Source organism: Phocoena phocoena, chromosome 4, assembly GCF_963924675.1.
Source record: "Phocoena phocoena chromosome 4, mPhoPho1.1, whole genome shotgun sequence".
In the NCBI taxonomy this organism is placed as follows: domain Eukaryota; kingdom Metazoa; phylum Chordata; class Mammalia; order Artiodactyla; family Phocoenidae; genus Phocoena; species Phocoena phocoena.
In genome coordinates this window covers 140,687,706-140,705,271 of record NC_089222.1, presented here as the reverse complement: position 1 = coordinate 140,705,271, position 17,566 = coordinate 140,687,706, and the positions used below count along the sequence as shown (strand labels likewise).

The 17,566-nt window shown below is 42.4% G+C and overlaps 1 protein-coding gene across 1 annotated transcript in view; it reads left to right on the top strand.

Annotated features, from left to right (window-relative positions):
• LCA5L (lebercilin LCA5 like) overlaps positions 1-17,309 on the top strand; it is a 39,960-nt gene extending 22,651 nt beyond the window's left edge. The window contains exons 3-8 of the mRNA XM_065876788.1: positions 3,371-3,885; positions 6,478-6,615; positions 10,833-10,917; positions 12,299-12,405; positions 12,572-12,689; positions 16,579-17,309. Coding sequence (XP_065732860.1) covers positions 3,371-3,885; positions 6,478-6,615; positions 10,833-10,917; positions 12,299-12,405; positions 12,572-12,689; positions 16,579-17,309 — 1,694 coding nt within the window. The remainder of the gene's footprint in view (positions 1-3,370; positions 3,886-6,477; positions 6,616-10,832; positions 10,918-12,298; positions 12,406-12,571; positions 12,690-16,578) is intronic.
• The last annotated feature ends 257 nt before the right edge of the window (positions 17,310-17,566 follow it).

Here is a 17,566-nt window from a genome sequence, read left to right as displayed (position 1 = left end):
ACAGACCCAGAATTCACTCAAGTATAGTAACATCAGAGATTATTTTCAATTCCCATCTTAGAAAAGCAAATTTTATAGCAGAAAAACATTTCATAGAGAAAAATTATAGGGATAAAAAGAGGACTTCAATATGATAGAATATTTGCTCTGGTCAGATATTGGAGATTTACTTAAATCAATGTAAATAGCGAGCAATATATTTCTATAATTTGATTTTTCTTCCTTTTGTAGAAAAATGTACTTTCAGAATTCCTTCAATTATATATCCCTCCTTGATGTGTTTTGTCAATACAGTGCTAAACTATGTGATAGTCATTCCAAAACTGGTATACAAAAAACAGTCATTCTACTGCATTCAGTTGCTCTGGACAGCTTTTGTCCTGTTGTCTTTAGTCGGGGGAAGGTGGAAGCCCTGCGGTGGGGTTGAGGGGATGCCCTCTCCAACACTAATGCCAGGGCTCTGGAGAACAGGAAGGGGAAAGGCCTGCCTTTGAACCTCTTCTTACCCTGGTCCTTGAAGGAAGTGAGCTACGTCTTTTAAGGCGACCTGGAAGAGAGAGAGAACCCAGCAGAGGGCAAGGGCAGAGCCAGCGCCAGCAGGGACGCGGCTCAGGCTAAGGACCAGAACCAGATTGAGGGTGTGGACGACTTCGGGAACGGAATGGGACCGAGAGACCGAAGAGGAAAGTGACCAGGAGACGGGGCTACGACGGGGCCAGGGAAAACGGAGGAAGAGACAGCATGGGTACAGCAGTGAGACAGGAGGACAATCGTGCTTTTAAAAGGAGGGGCTGGGGCTTCCCTGGTGGCGCAGTGGTTGGGTACTGGGGAAAAAAAAAAAAAAAAAAAAAGGCGGGGCTGAGGAAGAGGACATGCACCTGGGGAAATGGACGGGCTGGAGCCGGTGAAGAGGCGAGTGCGTGGCTGTCCTTAGGTCTATTCAAAAGAGCACAGTTCACTCTTTGTAGTGGGAAGCATGCCTACTCGTAAGCAATGAGAAGAGTCCCTTTTTGGCTAACATGGACTTAAATGTATATGTTTTTGGTAAATTAAGTGTTTTAGCTTAGTGGTTTAACAGTTATCTTAAGAATAGCTAAATCATTCAGCTAAATCTGCCTTATTGTGTGAAATGGGACAGAAATTGTAAGCTTTACCATTCTTATGTATAGGTTAGGATAATGAGATATAAATCTTTAAGGATTAAACCCTATTTCAAGTTTCCTAACCTTTATTATTATACAAGTATGCATGACATATATAGTATGAATTTATTCTACATCACTCAAATGCAAGTGGGATATTTACCTTTCTGAAGCAAGACAATCTGGTTCATTCTCTCACATGCACCCACTAGGGTAGATAAGACATTGAATCTCAGTCATGTTTGGGGAATGAAGGGCGTATGGGGGGGCCTTACACAGACAAGGACATTTGGGGAAGGGTCTCTGGCCCTTCCATTTTCATCACGTCTGTGTTTCTTGTCCAGGCCCATGTGATCTTTAAAAGGCTGACACCACCTGTTTTCGAAGCACCCAGGTCCTCGGTGCACATCTCGACCTGGGGCCTTGGCCAGTGCCCCATGCCCGTGGGGTTCAGCCCCCACTCATGCTGACTCTGCCCTCCCATCACTCGAGTCCAGCGTGAGGTGGGGACTCAAGCCTCCAGTGCCCACGGAACCCACCACCCCTCATCCCTCCAGGCTCAGGAGAATCTCTTTCTCTGCCACGGTCACACCACCCAAGAGCTGGAAGGCATTACAAGTTGGGGTCAAGTTCAATCATGCTGGACATGGTGTGGAGCCTGAGAGCCCTCAGCCACCCCTGTTTTCATCCAGCCTGATCCACACTGCCTGGGTCTAGAACTCCCCCAGCCAGTGCCCAAGGTGTTAGAGTGTCCAGCCTGATACAACCACAGACACCTCTTCTCTGGCCTTCTAGTAGGTGTCTTAAGAGTCTGACCTCTGCTTCCCAGTTTTCAGTGTGCTCAAAAGTCTATTCCAAGATACTCAAGTATTCAACCATAGCCCCTACTACATTGTTTCCAGTGGGAAAATAAAAACCTCTGGAGGCATAGTTGTAAAGACAGTCCATTGGTTATTGATTTGATACTGATCCTGTGATCATTGTGAAATCTGTGTGGTCTGTCATGCTCAAGATTTACATGCTTTATCCTCAGAAAGCATCTTCTGTTTCTGTTGACTCATTGTTTCCATCACAGGCAGAACTGCCTTTCCCACCACCTAGACCAAACACGCTAAGCCATGTCTCAGATGATGTGTCCACACTTGGCCAATAGCTTAGGGTTAGGACTCCAGTGACACTGGCCACTAAGAGCCTTTCTCTCTCCAGGATGAGGACAATATTGTTTTTAGATTCTAGAATCCAGTTTCAATCTCTTTCTTTCTCCGAGTATAGATATACTAATATGTGCACACACGTATATTTACATACACAGATGCACATATGAATATCACACAGATGCACATACAATACATATGGGGCAGTGACAAAGGTACATAGACGTGAGTCTGTCTCACCACTTACCAGCTGTGTGCCCATTGATAAATGACATCACTCAGCACAGTTTTTTCATCTTTAAAATGGGATAATAATACAATGAGGTTACACATACATTTGACATACTTGAATTCGGTTACGTAAGCTTCCTGTAATATCGTTTAGATGCTTTTTGTTCAAAATAGACTCCCAAATACAAACCATCTAACTGGTTAATTTAGTGCTCACCCAGAAGTAACAGAGGAAAAATTGGTTGTGTTGGGTTTATTGAGAGATGGAACCCTTATATGAATACTCTAAGCAGTTGAATGGCTTTTTAAGGTTCCTTTTAAATTTATGAGATCATCATATATATAGCATTAGGCTCTAATGTTACACTCTGATTGCCTTGTAACGTTTTGTTGGAAGAATTACATCAGATAATCTACATAAAGCATTTAATTCAATGCTTCACGTATGGTAAACCCTTAGTAAATGTTATCGAGTATTATGATTTTCAGTATACCTTTTATGATAGAAATAAGTACAGGTTTTAGAGTCAGAGAAGACCTGGTTTTCAGTTCATTTTATGTCACTTTGTGGTTATGTAACCTTTGAAAAATGACTTATAATCTCCAGCTCTAAAATAGACTACTACTGACGTTAAAGGATTGTATTAAACGAGATACCAAAACATAAAGTACCTAGCCTAAAGCATGGGTATTCATTCAGTGTTAGTTCCTTCCCCTTCTAGTTTGCGTGTGTGTATGTATATGTGTGAGGGCAGGGGGTGGGTGGTATAATAACACATGCCTGTATATTTACATATCTATATACACATTACTAGTAACAAACTGGATTATCTGCTTACACAGGCCAGAAGGAGATCTCAGTGGAGAAAAAGCACAGCTGGAATGCACCATTTTTAAATTCTCAGATCAATGTGGCTGCCCAGAGACGAGATGCCATAACTCACCGCATACTCTCAGCGAGGCTTCACAAGATTAAAGAACTGAAAAATGAATTAGCTGATCTACACCGCAAACTGGAGGCCACAGTCGTAGAAAACCAATTTCTGAAGCAACTCCAGCTTAAGCACTTGAAGGCTATAGGAAAATATGAGAATTCACAAAATAATCTACCTCAAATTGTGGTTAAACATCAGAACGAAGTAAAAAATTTAAGGGAGCTACTCAGGAAATCCCAGGGAAAGGAAAGAGCCGTGTCTGGGAAACTTAAAGAAACAGACAGCGAGCTGTTGAAGACTAAAGATGCCTTGCAGGCACTGCAGAAACTTTCTGAAGACAAACATCTTGCAGAGAGGGATGAGCTTACTCAAAGATTGTCTGTTCTTACAACAAAAATGGAGGGAAATGACAAACAAATACAGGTCTGTGTTTCAGAGGTCTAGAAACATTGTTTCCAAAGTTAATAGAGAGAGGCTGTGCATTCATCATATATGCCTGTGGAATGAAGTACTACCAACTGCTGTGCTGAGCAAGAGCCCACGGATGGTGGTGTCTGATGGCGAGGGGGTGGGGAAGGGGAAGGGGAGGGGGAGGGGCACAGGAGAGAGAGAAACAGCTCCTTCTGTTGTGCACTGAGCGAGAGGTCCTGTGGCTGTGTTACCCAACCTAACTCGGGTCCGCTCGCGCATGCACAGTAAAGCCAATCAACTGACGCTGGGCTGTAGTGAAGGAAGGTGTTTACTGTAGAGCACCAAGCAGGTGCTCAAAAGGCCCAAACTCCCTGATGGCTTTCAGGGAAAGGTTTTTAAAGACAGGGTGAGGGAGGGTGGACATTCTTCTGACTGGTTGGTGGTGAGGTAATCAGGAGTCAGTATCATCAACCTTCTGGTTCCAACCCGACTGCAGTCTCCATGCTGGTGGGCAGCATGCAGTTAACTTCTTCTACCTGATAGGGTTTCAGTATCTACAGAACAGCTCACAGGACATGGCTCAGAATATTAACTGTAGGCCCTGAGGAGGGACTAAAGGTCCTTTACTTTGTTTAATGGCTAAACTGTTATTACTTTGTCTTTCTTGGCTATTTTCATTTCTTTCTTCATTTTCTCATTTCTCTGATTAAATTTACTCTTTGGAACTCAGGAAAGGCCTAAGAGGATAAAGCTTTTCTACAGACCAGAGGCAGGTGGAGGACACTGCAGGGGGTGGGGTGAGGGGTTCTGTCCTGGGAAGGCCCCGTGCGGTTCTGCTCAGCTACAGCTGGGCTCATTTATCTGGAAATGACCATTCTCTCAGGCAGTCCAGCTGCTGAGGTCAAGGGAGTTTGTTCACATGCTGAAGGGGGTTGTGCTGTGCTGTGTTTTGGGAAACCTCTCCTAGAAAGCAAGCCTCTACTCCAAACTGCCTTCTTAAAAGGCTACTTCCCTAAACCCTGAGTGCATCTCCTCGCCAGCCCCCTCCTTGTTCTCTCCCTCATCAGTCTGTCGAGACATTTCTAATGTCCTAGAAATAGAAAATTTCCCCAGGTAATATTCCTGGGGACAGATAGGGAAAGGGAATTTAAATAATTTTAGAAATGAATAGATAGATAATCCTCAAGGGTACATGGTGGTCAAAAGCCTGGGGATTACATTACAAGGGATGATTTGGGAGAACACTGATCATATTGAGAATTCTGCCTATTTTACATTAGGTAGCTTTGGTCTCTATGGACGTAAACACAAATGGAAGTGATTTACTGTTTAATTCCCTAAAGGTGAGAGACAAGTATTTTCAATGATCTTGAAATAATAATAAGATATCAAGTTCATTTCAGCCACTGTTTTTTCTGTTATTTCTTTTTTGGTGATACCCTCCTTTATTTTCAAAGAGAATTTTTTCACATAAGATGGATATGGAAGCTACAGGAAATAATGAGCCACCTCATTTTTCATTCATGTAAATAGTATACCAAACTTCTAAAGTTTGGCCTTTCAGGTAGGATTGGATCCATCTCAGCATCTGTCTGTCATGTGAAAGTAAATGTATTTGTATCTCATCTACATATTTTTTACACAAACATGTTTAAGTAGCTCATGTTTTTATACTACAACCAAAACCAAAAAGAATTTGAGAACTAATTAGCTATTTTCTTATCGGAGGCACTTGGTTGTATGGGAAATTTCATTTGGTTGTAGGGCATTTGGTGGGAGAAAAAGTTTGTGGGCCAAAACATGTATTTTTTTTAATGTTAATATGCTAGGAAATGGGATTTTTAGCGATTATTTCGTCCTATTAGCTTACCATATTTTCCACTTTAATGAGAAAGTATTAATGTTGTAACGAGGGAAACCACACTTTATGGAAAAGAAGGAAAGAAAAGGCCTTTTGGCCAAGTTCCTGTCAAAGACCCACTCAAACAGTTCTCCAGTAAAACAGTTCTTATTCCACAGAGAAGGCAAATATGCAACAGTGAGTCCTTCGTATTTATAGATGGTTACTGTGCTAAGTCAGTCGTTTCATTGGCTTATAATTCATCCACGTGGTGTGGCTCTGTGAGACCCCATCGTAACTTCCCGTCTCAGTTATCTGAGAATCACAGTCCGAGCGTGATGGTCTGCACTGACGCTGGTCAACCCTTTGGCAAGAGAGATTTGAAAGGTTTTCACGGAGTGCACCATGCTAAGTTAGTGGTATACTTCAACAGAACTGCTTAGTTTTAGTTGTAAAGTATAACGTTGATTTTACTTATTGATTTTTCAGGATCTGTTCCAAAAACTTTTTTTACCAAATTCCAGAGTGTAAAAAAACATTAGGCTGGAAACATGATATTTATTCCCTAGAGTTGGGATCTGGAATTTTTTGGCTTTTTGTGTGTGTGGTAATATTTAGTTCTAATATGTGTCCTCTAGACAAGCCATCCACTAAAATTGTATTAAAATTTTGCACTTTTCATAAATGTAATTAGTTGCATTACAGTCGAAGTATTTTATAATACTACACTGGTTCCAGAGAGTTGAAATATATACTATTTTCAGAGCTTGGAGAAACAACTGAGGCTGAACAATAAAGCCTTTACTCGGCAGTTGGCCTTCGAGAACCAGAAGACCTTAGCAGCTCAAGCAGCTACAAAGACTCTGCAAATGGAAATAAAACACCTTCAACAAAAACTTAAGGTACTTCTTTTAAAGCAAAATGTAACAAAATTTGTGAAATGCTTCTTCCAAAACTATCAGAGCTATTTATGCCTAATATATCTTTGAATTACTTAACTTCAAGTATAGCTTTCTCAAATTAACTTTTTTCCCTACAAACATATGAACAGAGGATCTGAAATTATGAGAATCAGTTAACAGCCTGGTGAATATGTAATGAGAAAAATTAAAACTCTTGTCTATTCATTCACAAGACTTCTTATTATCATTTTTATCTCATCACATGAAGTAATATTGTACTTTGTTAACATTTTAGTGGAACCCAAAATAAGTTTTTCTATTTAAAAAATTCACTTATAACATTAAAATATTTAGAGTAATTTTTGTAGCCCATAAATTCATTTTTTCATTTTTTTATTGACGTATAGTTGATTTACAATATTGTGTTAGTTTCAGGTGTACAGCAAAGTGATGCAGTTATATTTTTTTCAGGTTATCTTCTGTTATCATTTATTACAAGATATTGAATATTGTTCTCTGTGTTGTACAGTAAATCCTTGTTGCTTATCTACTTTATATATACATAAATTCATTTTAAGGCCTCACTTGCAAATATGCTTACAAAACTGTCTTTTAAAATGTGCCCTCACTTGGAGAGTATTATGCTAAGTGGAAAGTCAGACAGAGGAAGACAAATACTCTATGACATCACTTATTTGTGGAATCTAAAAAGTACAACAAACTAGTGAATATAACAAAAAAGAAGCAGACTCACAGATAGAACAAACTAGTGGTTACCAGTGGGGAGAGGGAAGGGGGAGGGGCAATATAGGGGTAGAGGAGTAAGAGGTTCAAATTATTAGGTATAAAATAAGCTACAAGCATGTATTGTACAACACAGGGAATATAGCCAATATTTTATAATAACTATAAATGGAGTTTAACCCTTAAAAATTGTGAATCACTATACCGTACACCTGTAACATATAATATTGTACAGCAACTATACTTCAATTTTTTTTAAATCTGCCCTAAAAGTGAGAATTAAAAATATTTTCTTTGGGGCGTTCCCTGGAGGTCCAGTGGTTAAGACTCAGTACTTTCACTGCCGGGGCCCAGGTTCCATCCCTGGTAGGGGAACTAAGATCCCACAAGCTGTGCAGTGCGGCAAAAGAAAAAGAAAAAAAAAATTTTTTTAATTTACTTTTCAGACTTTTGTTCTTTCTGCCTTCAAGATTTCTAAAATGTGCAACAAGCTGGAAAAGCTAGATAAAAGACTTAAGAAATATAGGTCGTTCAAGCCTCAGTTAGTAAATCTTAAGCATGATTCTTTAAGACAAGAATCTTTTTTTTTTTTTTTTTTTTTTTATGCGTTACGCGGGCCTCTCACTGTTGTGGCCTCTCCCGTTGCGGAGGACAGGCTCCGGACGCGCAGGCTCAGCGGCCATGGCTCACGGGCCCAGCCGCTCCGCGGCATGTGGGATCTTCCCAGACCGGGGCACGAACCCGTGTCCCCTGCATCGGCAGGCGGACTCTCAACCACTGCGCCACCAGGGAAGCCCAAGACAAGAATCTTTAACTTTTATGTCAAATAGGAAATACAGGTTTCCCAGGAGTCTTGAGAGCACTCAGAGACAGGGAAGAAAGTTGGACGTAAACTCTCCCTTTGTAAAGCAGGGAAAAGAGTTCTGTTTCGTTCTTCTCTGGAGCCTCAGGAAACTTCAGAGAGAATATGCCAGAAAATGGGCGTGGCTATAGGAACTACCTTAGAAGTCTAACAGAAGAGGCTTCAAGATCCACTGGTCAAAGCAAACACACACACATATGGAGACACAATCAGGGAATTTTAAAATAACGTTTGTGCTTTCATATGCAGCCACGTGCACATATATACTATACAGTCATTAAAAAACAATTTTGACAGGAGAAAAGCTTAATAATTAATGAAATGCTTAATGAAAAGAAAGATACAAAATTCTATCTACAGTAACATCCAAATTTATTTTTAAAAAGAAAAGTAAATATACGCAATGGATTTCTGTGCATCTGTAAAATGGCATGAGGGTTCTTTATGTTGTAATATGGAGTAATCGCCAGGGTATATTGATAAGTGAAAAAAGGAAGGCAGAGGGAAGTGTGTAGTATGCCATCATGTAAGGAAAGGAGACAATACAAATATATCTACAAATTTGCTTCTATTTTGAAAAAAGCATAGTAGGATAATAGTGGAAATGGGGAGAAAATAGAGTAGAAGGGACAGCTATAGAACCTAGATTTCCTTGAATATCTTTTTGGTAGATTTGACTTTGGAAATATGTAAATATTTTGTGTAATTATGAAGCAGAATGAAATGTAAAAAAAAAAAATCAAAAAACGTTCCCTAAAAATCCAGAGTAAAATGAAAAAAAAAAAAAAAGAGCCCACTGTGTATTCTGGTGTAGGCATAATGTCACAGAGAGACACCATTCCAAGAGACTTAAAGCACGTCAATTTCACTGCATGTGCCTAGTGAAATACACTCTTGATGACAGACTTGGTACGGTTATTTTGAGACTGTTGTGTGTATCTTATGGGATAAAGCACATAATGAACTATGTTGGTGTCATTGAGAACTGGGATTTGGGAGATGGAAGAAAGAAAATACAGAAGTAAGATAAGGTCAAATAAAACTCCTGTAGTCCTGATTGTGAATTGAAGTGAAGGTATGATCTTATGATACATTTTTATCTTTAAAAATAAATACATATTTCCTAATGTGACCCACTCACTAACAATGAATACCCCTAATGACATACTATCATCTTCAAAATCCATAACCCACTGAAAAGAACTAAGGCACCTTAAAAAAATTCTAGGTCTGGAGCATGAACTATACTACGTGAGCCTGGGACATATAGAGAAGCAAGGAAACTACAAAGAACCATTAGGGTAATGTCAAAGAGATTCAGGAGCCAAAGATGGTTCTTACTGGCCAAAGATGGGGCAATTTAGGATCAGTAAAGATAACTGTGTGGATTGAAACTTAGCAAATATACAGAAATCAGAAAGTTCATAAGGATATTTACAAAACAAAACACCTCAGTGATCACTCAGTCACCTTTAGAGGATGCTAGGGAACCAGCACAGTATTTCAAAAACTGGTAAATAAAGGAAAAGAAACAATTACTTTCACCTTTCCTATGCTCAGAGTAACCAAGTAACTTGTGAGAAGGGAAGACCTTCCTTGTAAAGACATTTCCATCAATAATGAAGAAGGAATGAAAGGATGAGAATATCACTATTTTGGAACTTCTAATGAAATAGTGGATCTGAGCAATGATCGCCACAAAGGGAAACCATCCGATGCTATGCACTTCCTGACAGACGTACACACCTCCACCTAGGGAGTACTATTGCCAGAAAAAACATACCTAGATATGATTAAACATTTAGCTCTAACAACAAATTTAAGAGAAATATGGTAGCAGGGGAACATGATAAGCAACGCCTCAGGGATGCGATCAGCAACATCAGACTGTGGCAAACTCTACAGCACAAACTACCCTGTTTCCACAACAAATAAATATCAATGTGAAACAAATAAAAGAGATGAGGGTGGGAACTTATAGAATAAAAGAGACTGTGAGGAAAAACTCAACAACCAAAAAACAAATAACCCAATTCAAAAATGGGGCTTCCCTGGTGGCCCAGTGGTTAAGAATCCGCCTGCCAATGCAGGGGACACGGGTTCGAGCCCTGGTCCGGGAAGATCCCACATGCCGAAGAGCAGCTAAGCCCGTGTGCCACAACTACTGAGCCTGCGTTCTAGAGCCCGCGAGCCACAACTACTGAAGCCCACGTGCCTAGAGCCCGCACTCCGCAACAAGAAAAGCCACCGCAGTGAGAAGCCCGCGCACCACAACAAAGAGTAGCCTCCACTCGCTGCAACTAGAGAAACCCCGTGCGCAGCAACGAAGACCCAATGCAGCCAAAAATTAATTAATTAATTAAAAAATATATATATTGTCCACTCACAATGGTTTGTTACTCTGTTAAAAAGCTAGTGTTTTTTTTTTTTAAAGCTAGTGCTTTTTGATGTCGGGAATGATATATAATGATATGGCCCATTTCTGTTTCTGCTGGAACCTATAGATTTTATCCAAAGAACACTGAGCTCACTTTAAATTGTTTTTTTACAAGAAATCAAGGTTGATAAAAGCAAACAATCATAGAAATATTGGTATTGTGGTTCTCTTTAGGAGAAGGGTCGAGAGCTGGAAATTAGAAACATCTATACTAACCAGATACTTAGAAATTTATGTGACAAAGAAGATTATCCAAAAGGTAAAGTATGTTTTAATTATTTTTGCTCGAAATCTATTTTGAAGTATCTAGTCAGATTTTCTAACTTATATCACCAAGATAACAGACATTTTAAAAACTCGCTTTGTTAAGCATTGAGACACATTTTGTGATTCTAGAATAACAAAAGTGTGACATGGTTGAAACAGCTAGAAGAGAATAGAGAGACTTTCCCGTGTTCCCATCCTCCACTCAGTCTTTTATGTCCTTACTCGGGTGAATGAGAGGGTACCTTTCAACTTGATGCAAAATGTCTGCCAAATACTGGACTTCTAGGTAGATCTGTTAGCCACTGTGTGGACTTTTAAGGTTAACTTTATTTAGGTACAGTTTACCCCAATACGATGCACCCGTTCTAAGCGTGCAATTCCATGGGTTTTGAAGTGCTTATCGGCATGTAACCACCACCTCCCTCAAGATTTAGAACACCCACCCATCTCCTCAGGAGGTGCCCCCTCATGCCCCTGGCAGTCAGGGGTCCCCCAGCCCCAGCCCAAGACAACCTCGGATTTCCTCGGTCACAATAGCTCAGTTTGCCTGTTGTAGAATTTCATGTGTGGGATTGTACAGCAGGTCCTCTTTGCTGTCTGGCTTCTCTCGGCCAGCATGTTTTTGAGACGCATCTGTGCTGTGCTACTATCATTAGTTTGTACCTTTTTGTTGCTGAGTAGGATCTTTTCCTTCAAGACAAGATGTACTTATTCCCTCCCCACCAAGATCTCCCAGCATAAGATTCTGCTCAGAAGAGACACAATAGGAACACTTGCCTCTCATTTTGCTACAAGTAACTATGTGTTTACTTTTCAAGGCAACAACCTCAGATTTCCTTGCCTGCCTTTGTTTGCTTTTGGTTTATAATCCAGAACAACAGCCAGCAGAGAAGATGATAAAATCAAACATGGGGTCATTTAAATGGGCTAACACTTCAAGGAAAGTGACTACTAGGTTTAGCGTTCGTGCACTTTAGTGTGGGCAATCCAACCGGCGACAACCAAGAGCTCTGACACAGGAGACACGATGGCGCACCCTCTCACAACTGCACAGCTACAGTTTTGAATCCCTTCTGCCAGCAGGGACAGCCGTGTCCTCCAATGGCAATGCCGACCCATCCTAAGGCCTGCTTCTTTGGTACTTTACCACTGTGATCGCCATAACCTCTGCGGCCCACAATAAGACAAAACAGGCGAGATGCTAGGGGAAAAAGTGAACCTGGCAAATGTTATACATTTACTGAAAATCTTTAGAAAACATCTACTATACTTTGTTTTATAATTACATTACAAACTTCAGTTGTTATATTTAAAGTCAGTATTGCTTCCAAATGTAAAATATGTTTCTTACGTATAATACACCTGTTCTGTAGTTTCTTCAACAAAGTCAGTACAAGCAGAAAGGGAAAGTGTTTCACTTACAAGTATGCGACACCAGGAAACCCAAAAATCGGAAGCCGTTCCATCTTTGACAACTAAGGTACAGCAAATTTGAATTCTTGCAGTGTCTAATTAAACATATCTTTACAAAAATAAGCTTTAGTCACTTGTTCTATACAAAAAGTATTTGTATTCATTAAATAAAACACAATTTAAAATCACTTCTACTGCCAAAAATATGTTTTTGCCACTTTTCTAAATTATAGGGTAAAAAGACAAGAGGAAACATTGGTCATAAAGAAAAATCGATTGAAATAATCCATGCAATTTCTCACTGTATCAGTAAACTACCAAACCAAGAGGATTCCAAGAGAAAATATGAAGGTAATTTTAACAATTTTCAAAAGTCTCCTTTACTTTTTTTTTTGGCTGTGTTGGGTCTTCATTGCTGCATGCGGACTTTTCTCTAGCTGCGGCAAGCGGGTTACTCTTCGTTGCGGTGCGCTGTCTTCTCAGAGCAGTGGCGTCTCTTGTTGCGGAGCACGGGGTCTAGGCGCAGGGGCTTCAGTAGGTGTGGCTTGTGGGCTTAGTTGCTCCACGGCATGTGGGATCTTCCTGGACCAGGGCTCGAACCCGTGTCCCCTGCGTTGGCAGGCGGGTTCCTAACCACTGCGCCACCAGGGAAGCCCCTCTCCTTTACTCTTACTTTAGTTTTTTTAACTTGTGAATTACTCAGTGTGTGTATAAAAGTATATATAAAACAGATATATTCAATTTAAAGAACTGTTATAAAACGAACTCCACTACCTGCTTAAGACGCGGAACATTACTGTCCCCTGGGACACCCTGCGGACCCTTCATAACCATAACCCTCCCGCCGCCCACCACAAACAACCACGATCTTCCATTTTATGCCAGCTTTTCCGCACAACTCCTGATCCCATGTGTATTCTTAGACAACATGTTCAGTTTTAAAAAACTGAGTCTCAATCTCAAACCCAGCTGAGTAAAGGGCAGCACTGCCCCTAAAGAAGATTCCAGAGCAGGCAGGCTCGCTGCAGCTTCCCTGAAGGCACCGGAGCCCAGCCAGGGCCAAGGTCATGCCGGGTCCTGGGAGCTGGGGACCCATCGGAGACCGGCAGCGGCAGGGCTGCTCTGCAGGTGGGGTGTGGGGAGAGGCCCCGTGTGCTGGGCTCCTGAGAGACAGCAGAGGGCTCTGTGCGGTGAAATGAGGGTTCTCGGCCCACCCAGGCTGCAGGCACCATAGTGAGGGTGACAGCTTGGCCAGGCCCCGCGTGGTCAGGTCAGACCAAGGACACTGGAGGCTGGGGGGTTAGCGGGGTAGGGGCTTGGTGGTGCCAGCCCTTAATGCTTAAGCCCTTGGCTTGGTGCCCTCTGTAGTCCTGGGGCCTCCCTTCACCCTTCCTGCTGGTTCCTGTCACCCCTTCGCCACCAGATCTCTTTCCTACCCTGTGTCCTTCCCTTTCCTGGTAAACGCCATCATGTCCTACAAGCACAATCTCTACTGGCTTCTTGAGAACACTTGCGTGGAAGGCAAATCTGTGTGCATTTCCTCTGGAGATGTCATGTTTCTACTTAGACTTAATGATTGACTGGAAAGAAAATTCTAGGCTGGAGATCATCTTCCCTCAGAACGCTGACGACACTGCCGCATTGTTTCCATGTTAAGTTATTGCTATAGGGACATCTGGGTGACACCCCACCAGGCTGGGCGAGCACAACCTCCCTGGAAAGAGCAGCCGCGGGAACAGCCCCCGAGGGGCCCAGGGCCGTGCCAAGAGGGGCCCTCTCTCAGCAGTGAGGCCAGACTGGCTTTAGAATGAGGTTTAAATAACACCGAGGGTGGGCAGAACCCCTGGAAAGCCACTGGCTCCCATGTGGTTCCTTCTGTGGTCACTGGTCAGTTTACGTTTTCCACCTATTTTTTAGTCCATTTTGGTAATTTTTTTTTTAAATAAACATTTATTTTTGGTTGCGTTGGGTCTTCATTGCTGCACGCGGGCTTTCTCTAGTTGCGGCGGGCGGGGGCTACTCATTGTTGTGGTGCGCGGGCTTCTCATTGCCGTGGCAGAGCACCGGCTCTAGGTGCACCGGCTTCAGTAGTTGTGGCTCATGGGCTCTAGGCGCGCGGGCTCAGTAGTTGTGGCGCATGGTTAGTTGCTCCGCGGCATGTGGGACCTTCCCGGACCAGGGCTCGAACCCATGTCCCCTGCATTGGCAGGCGGACTCTTAACCACTGCGCCACCAGGGAAGCCCCATTTTGGTAATTCTTACTGTCCTAGAAAGTTTCCTCATTCACTTGACAAATATTTTCTGCGCATATACTGTGTCAGGCACTGCTCCGGGCCCTGGGGACAAGATGCCCCGCCCTCGGGAACCTGTGCCCTTGGAGAAGACCTGTGGGGCTGCGAGAGGACGGTGGGTGCTGGAAAGAAGGTCCCCACTGAGAAGGGGACAGGGAAGGGGCTGAGGGTGAGCTGACGGCAGCTCAGGAGACTAGAAGGAAGTGATCCACGTGGAACCCCGAGAAGAGATGGTCCCACGGACGCTGGGCCCAGAGGAGGGGTCGCACAGGGGGCGACGAAGTAGGAGGTGGCGTGTCGGAGGGGGCGGTGGGCAGGGTGCTTCGGCCACGGTGAGGACCGTGGAGCCGGGAAGGAGTTGGTGCGGAGGAGGGACCAGACCCGCTCCTGGGCGGCAGCGGGGAGGCCAGGCGGGGCTGGGGAGGTCGTGGAAAATAAGTACTTTCCCCCATGTGCTCAAACGTTAACATTTTCATCAGGTATCATAGGGCATAATATTAACAGCTATTTAGAGTTAATTGTACGTTTGACTGGCTTCCAGGCTCAGCATTCTTTTTTTCAAAATCTACTTTTTTTTAACTTTTTATTTTATATTGAAGTACACCATTCTTGAAACATACTTATTTCTCCTGCTAGTACTATTTTCATTTCCCTAGAGTATAAGTGAATAATTTTATTCCAGAATGTAGTCACATGAGGAAATGTTCCAACTCTTTGCACACCCGATATTGTCCCCATCCTCCCTCACAAACGATGGCCTCACTGAGTGGTTCGCTGTTAGCGATGCTGTTTGCTCAGAACCCGCGAGGGTCTGGTCCTCTGAGGAGGGGAGAGCTGTATACAGGGCTTCCTCGGTGCCTGGGGAAGGATCTGCAGAGGAAGGGACATCGTTCCATACAGCAGTGTTGTGCGATCATCTCCTCCTGGCAATGCATGCCCTCCTCATTCAGTAACTCATTTTCCACAATCCCACACGCTCTAATTCATTTAACCGGGAATCCTTAAACAGATGTTCAGGATGTTTCACTCTTACCAAACCAGGCTACAGGACTTCCCTGGTGGTGCAGTGGTTAAGAATCTGCCTGCCAATGTGGGGGACACGGGTTTGAGCCCTGGTCCGGGAAGATCCCACATGCTGTGGAGCAACTAAGCCGGTGTGCCACCACTACTGAGCCTGCGCTCTAGAGCCCGCGAGCCACAACTACTGAGCCTGTGTGCTGCAACTACTGAAGCCCGCGTGCCTAGAACCCACACTCCACAACAAGAAAAGCCACCGCAGTGAGAAGCCTGCGCACCCCAACAAAGAGTAGCCCACGCTCGCCACAACTAGAGAAAGCCCATGCACAGCAACGAAGACCCAATGCGGTCAAAAAATAAATAAATAAATAAATTTATTGGGGGAGAAAAAACACAAACAGGCTGCAGTGAACATCCTTAGACGCATCTTTGTGTATCTTTGTAGGGTTTGGTTCTACGAGTGAAGTTGTTGGGTCTAAGAGCATGTTCACTTAAAGTTTTGATAGATACTACCAAATTGCCATCCAAACTACACACCGGCTTACAAAGCCACCAATGGGGAACCAAAGTTCCAATTTCCCCATATTCTGGCCAACTCTGGAAATTATCTGCCAATTGGATGGGTAAAAAAATATTCTCTTGTTTTAACGGGCACTACTTCTAGCTGGTGGTGTTGAACACCTATTAATAACATATTGGCAAAGTTTATGAATATCATTTTCTTTTGGTTTCACAATTCTCATTTATCTAGTATGTTCTAGGAAAGTATAACATTTCAAGCTTGTTAATACCACCTTTCCCTGTATTTGCTTTCCTTTTTGTCATTGTAACGTGCTCGTCAGTAGGTGTAAATAACTGTGTTCAACATGCCATCTTGAAATAGAAATCCATGCATTTTAAACGTCAGTAAATTAACTATTTTTCTACTACAGATTTATCAAAGGAAGAGGAACATATAGAAGCACAGCCATGTCTAGAGAATATTGGACAACAGAGAGAGAGAACAGAAGATCAAGAAAAGAAAACCACTTTAGTAAAAGAAGAACAGGAACTACCACCAAAAAGAATTCAAGTAATCCATCCCGAAGGGGAAAGTGGTCAGGAAGACGATACAGTAAGTGAAAAGTCTAAAAGAAGTCCAGAAATAAGTGAAATGGGTGAAATGCCAGATAAAAATGCTGCTCCAAATATCAAAATACCCTTCAGACAAAGAAAGCATTATTCATTCACAGAAGCGATCGAAAACTTGCATCATGGGCTTCCTGCCTCAGGCGGGCTGGCCAATGCAGGCAGCACGAGGTGCACTCATAGCACAGGCAAGCACCACAGCCACAGGGGAGAACAGAGGCTGGAGCACCCTACTGTCACCTATGAACCCTCTTTCGGTAAATCTTCCAGAACAAAAGCAAATGACACAGCTTTCAGAGAGAAGAAAAGCAGTCTAATGGAAGAACTCTTTGGATCAGGCTATGTCTTAGAACAGAACCAAACAAGCACTGCTGTCATGAAGGGGCCTGAGGAGACTTTGCAGAGTAAGAAGATGCACCATCTACCCCCTAGTCAGGCCTCTGCCAGCAATGCTTTCGGAGATTCTAAAGTAACTGTGGTAAGTTCTATTAAGTCATCTTCACCTACAGAAGGAAAGAGAAAAATAATTATTTAAATATATTCCAATATCCTAATCCACTCTGGTTTGATATTCTGGTCTTATGTGTCTTTAATCTCATAGTTTTAATGTGTGTGTGTGTGTGTGTGTGTGTGTGTGTGTGTGTGTGTGTGTGTTTTCAGTACTTAAATTGACTTTGAATAATTAAGGTTTTGTTTTATTGCTAATCTAATTTTTAAAAGTTCACTGTATATTAGCCAATGACAACAAATACAAAATTACATCTTTTTTCTTCTACAACTGACACATGTCCA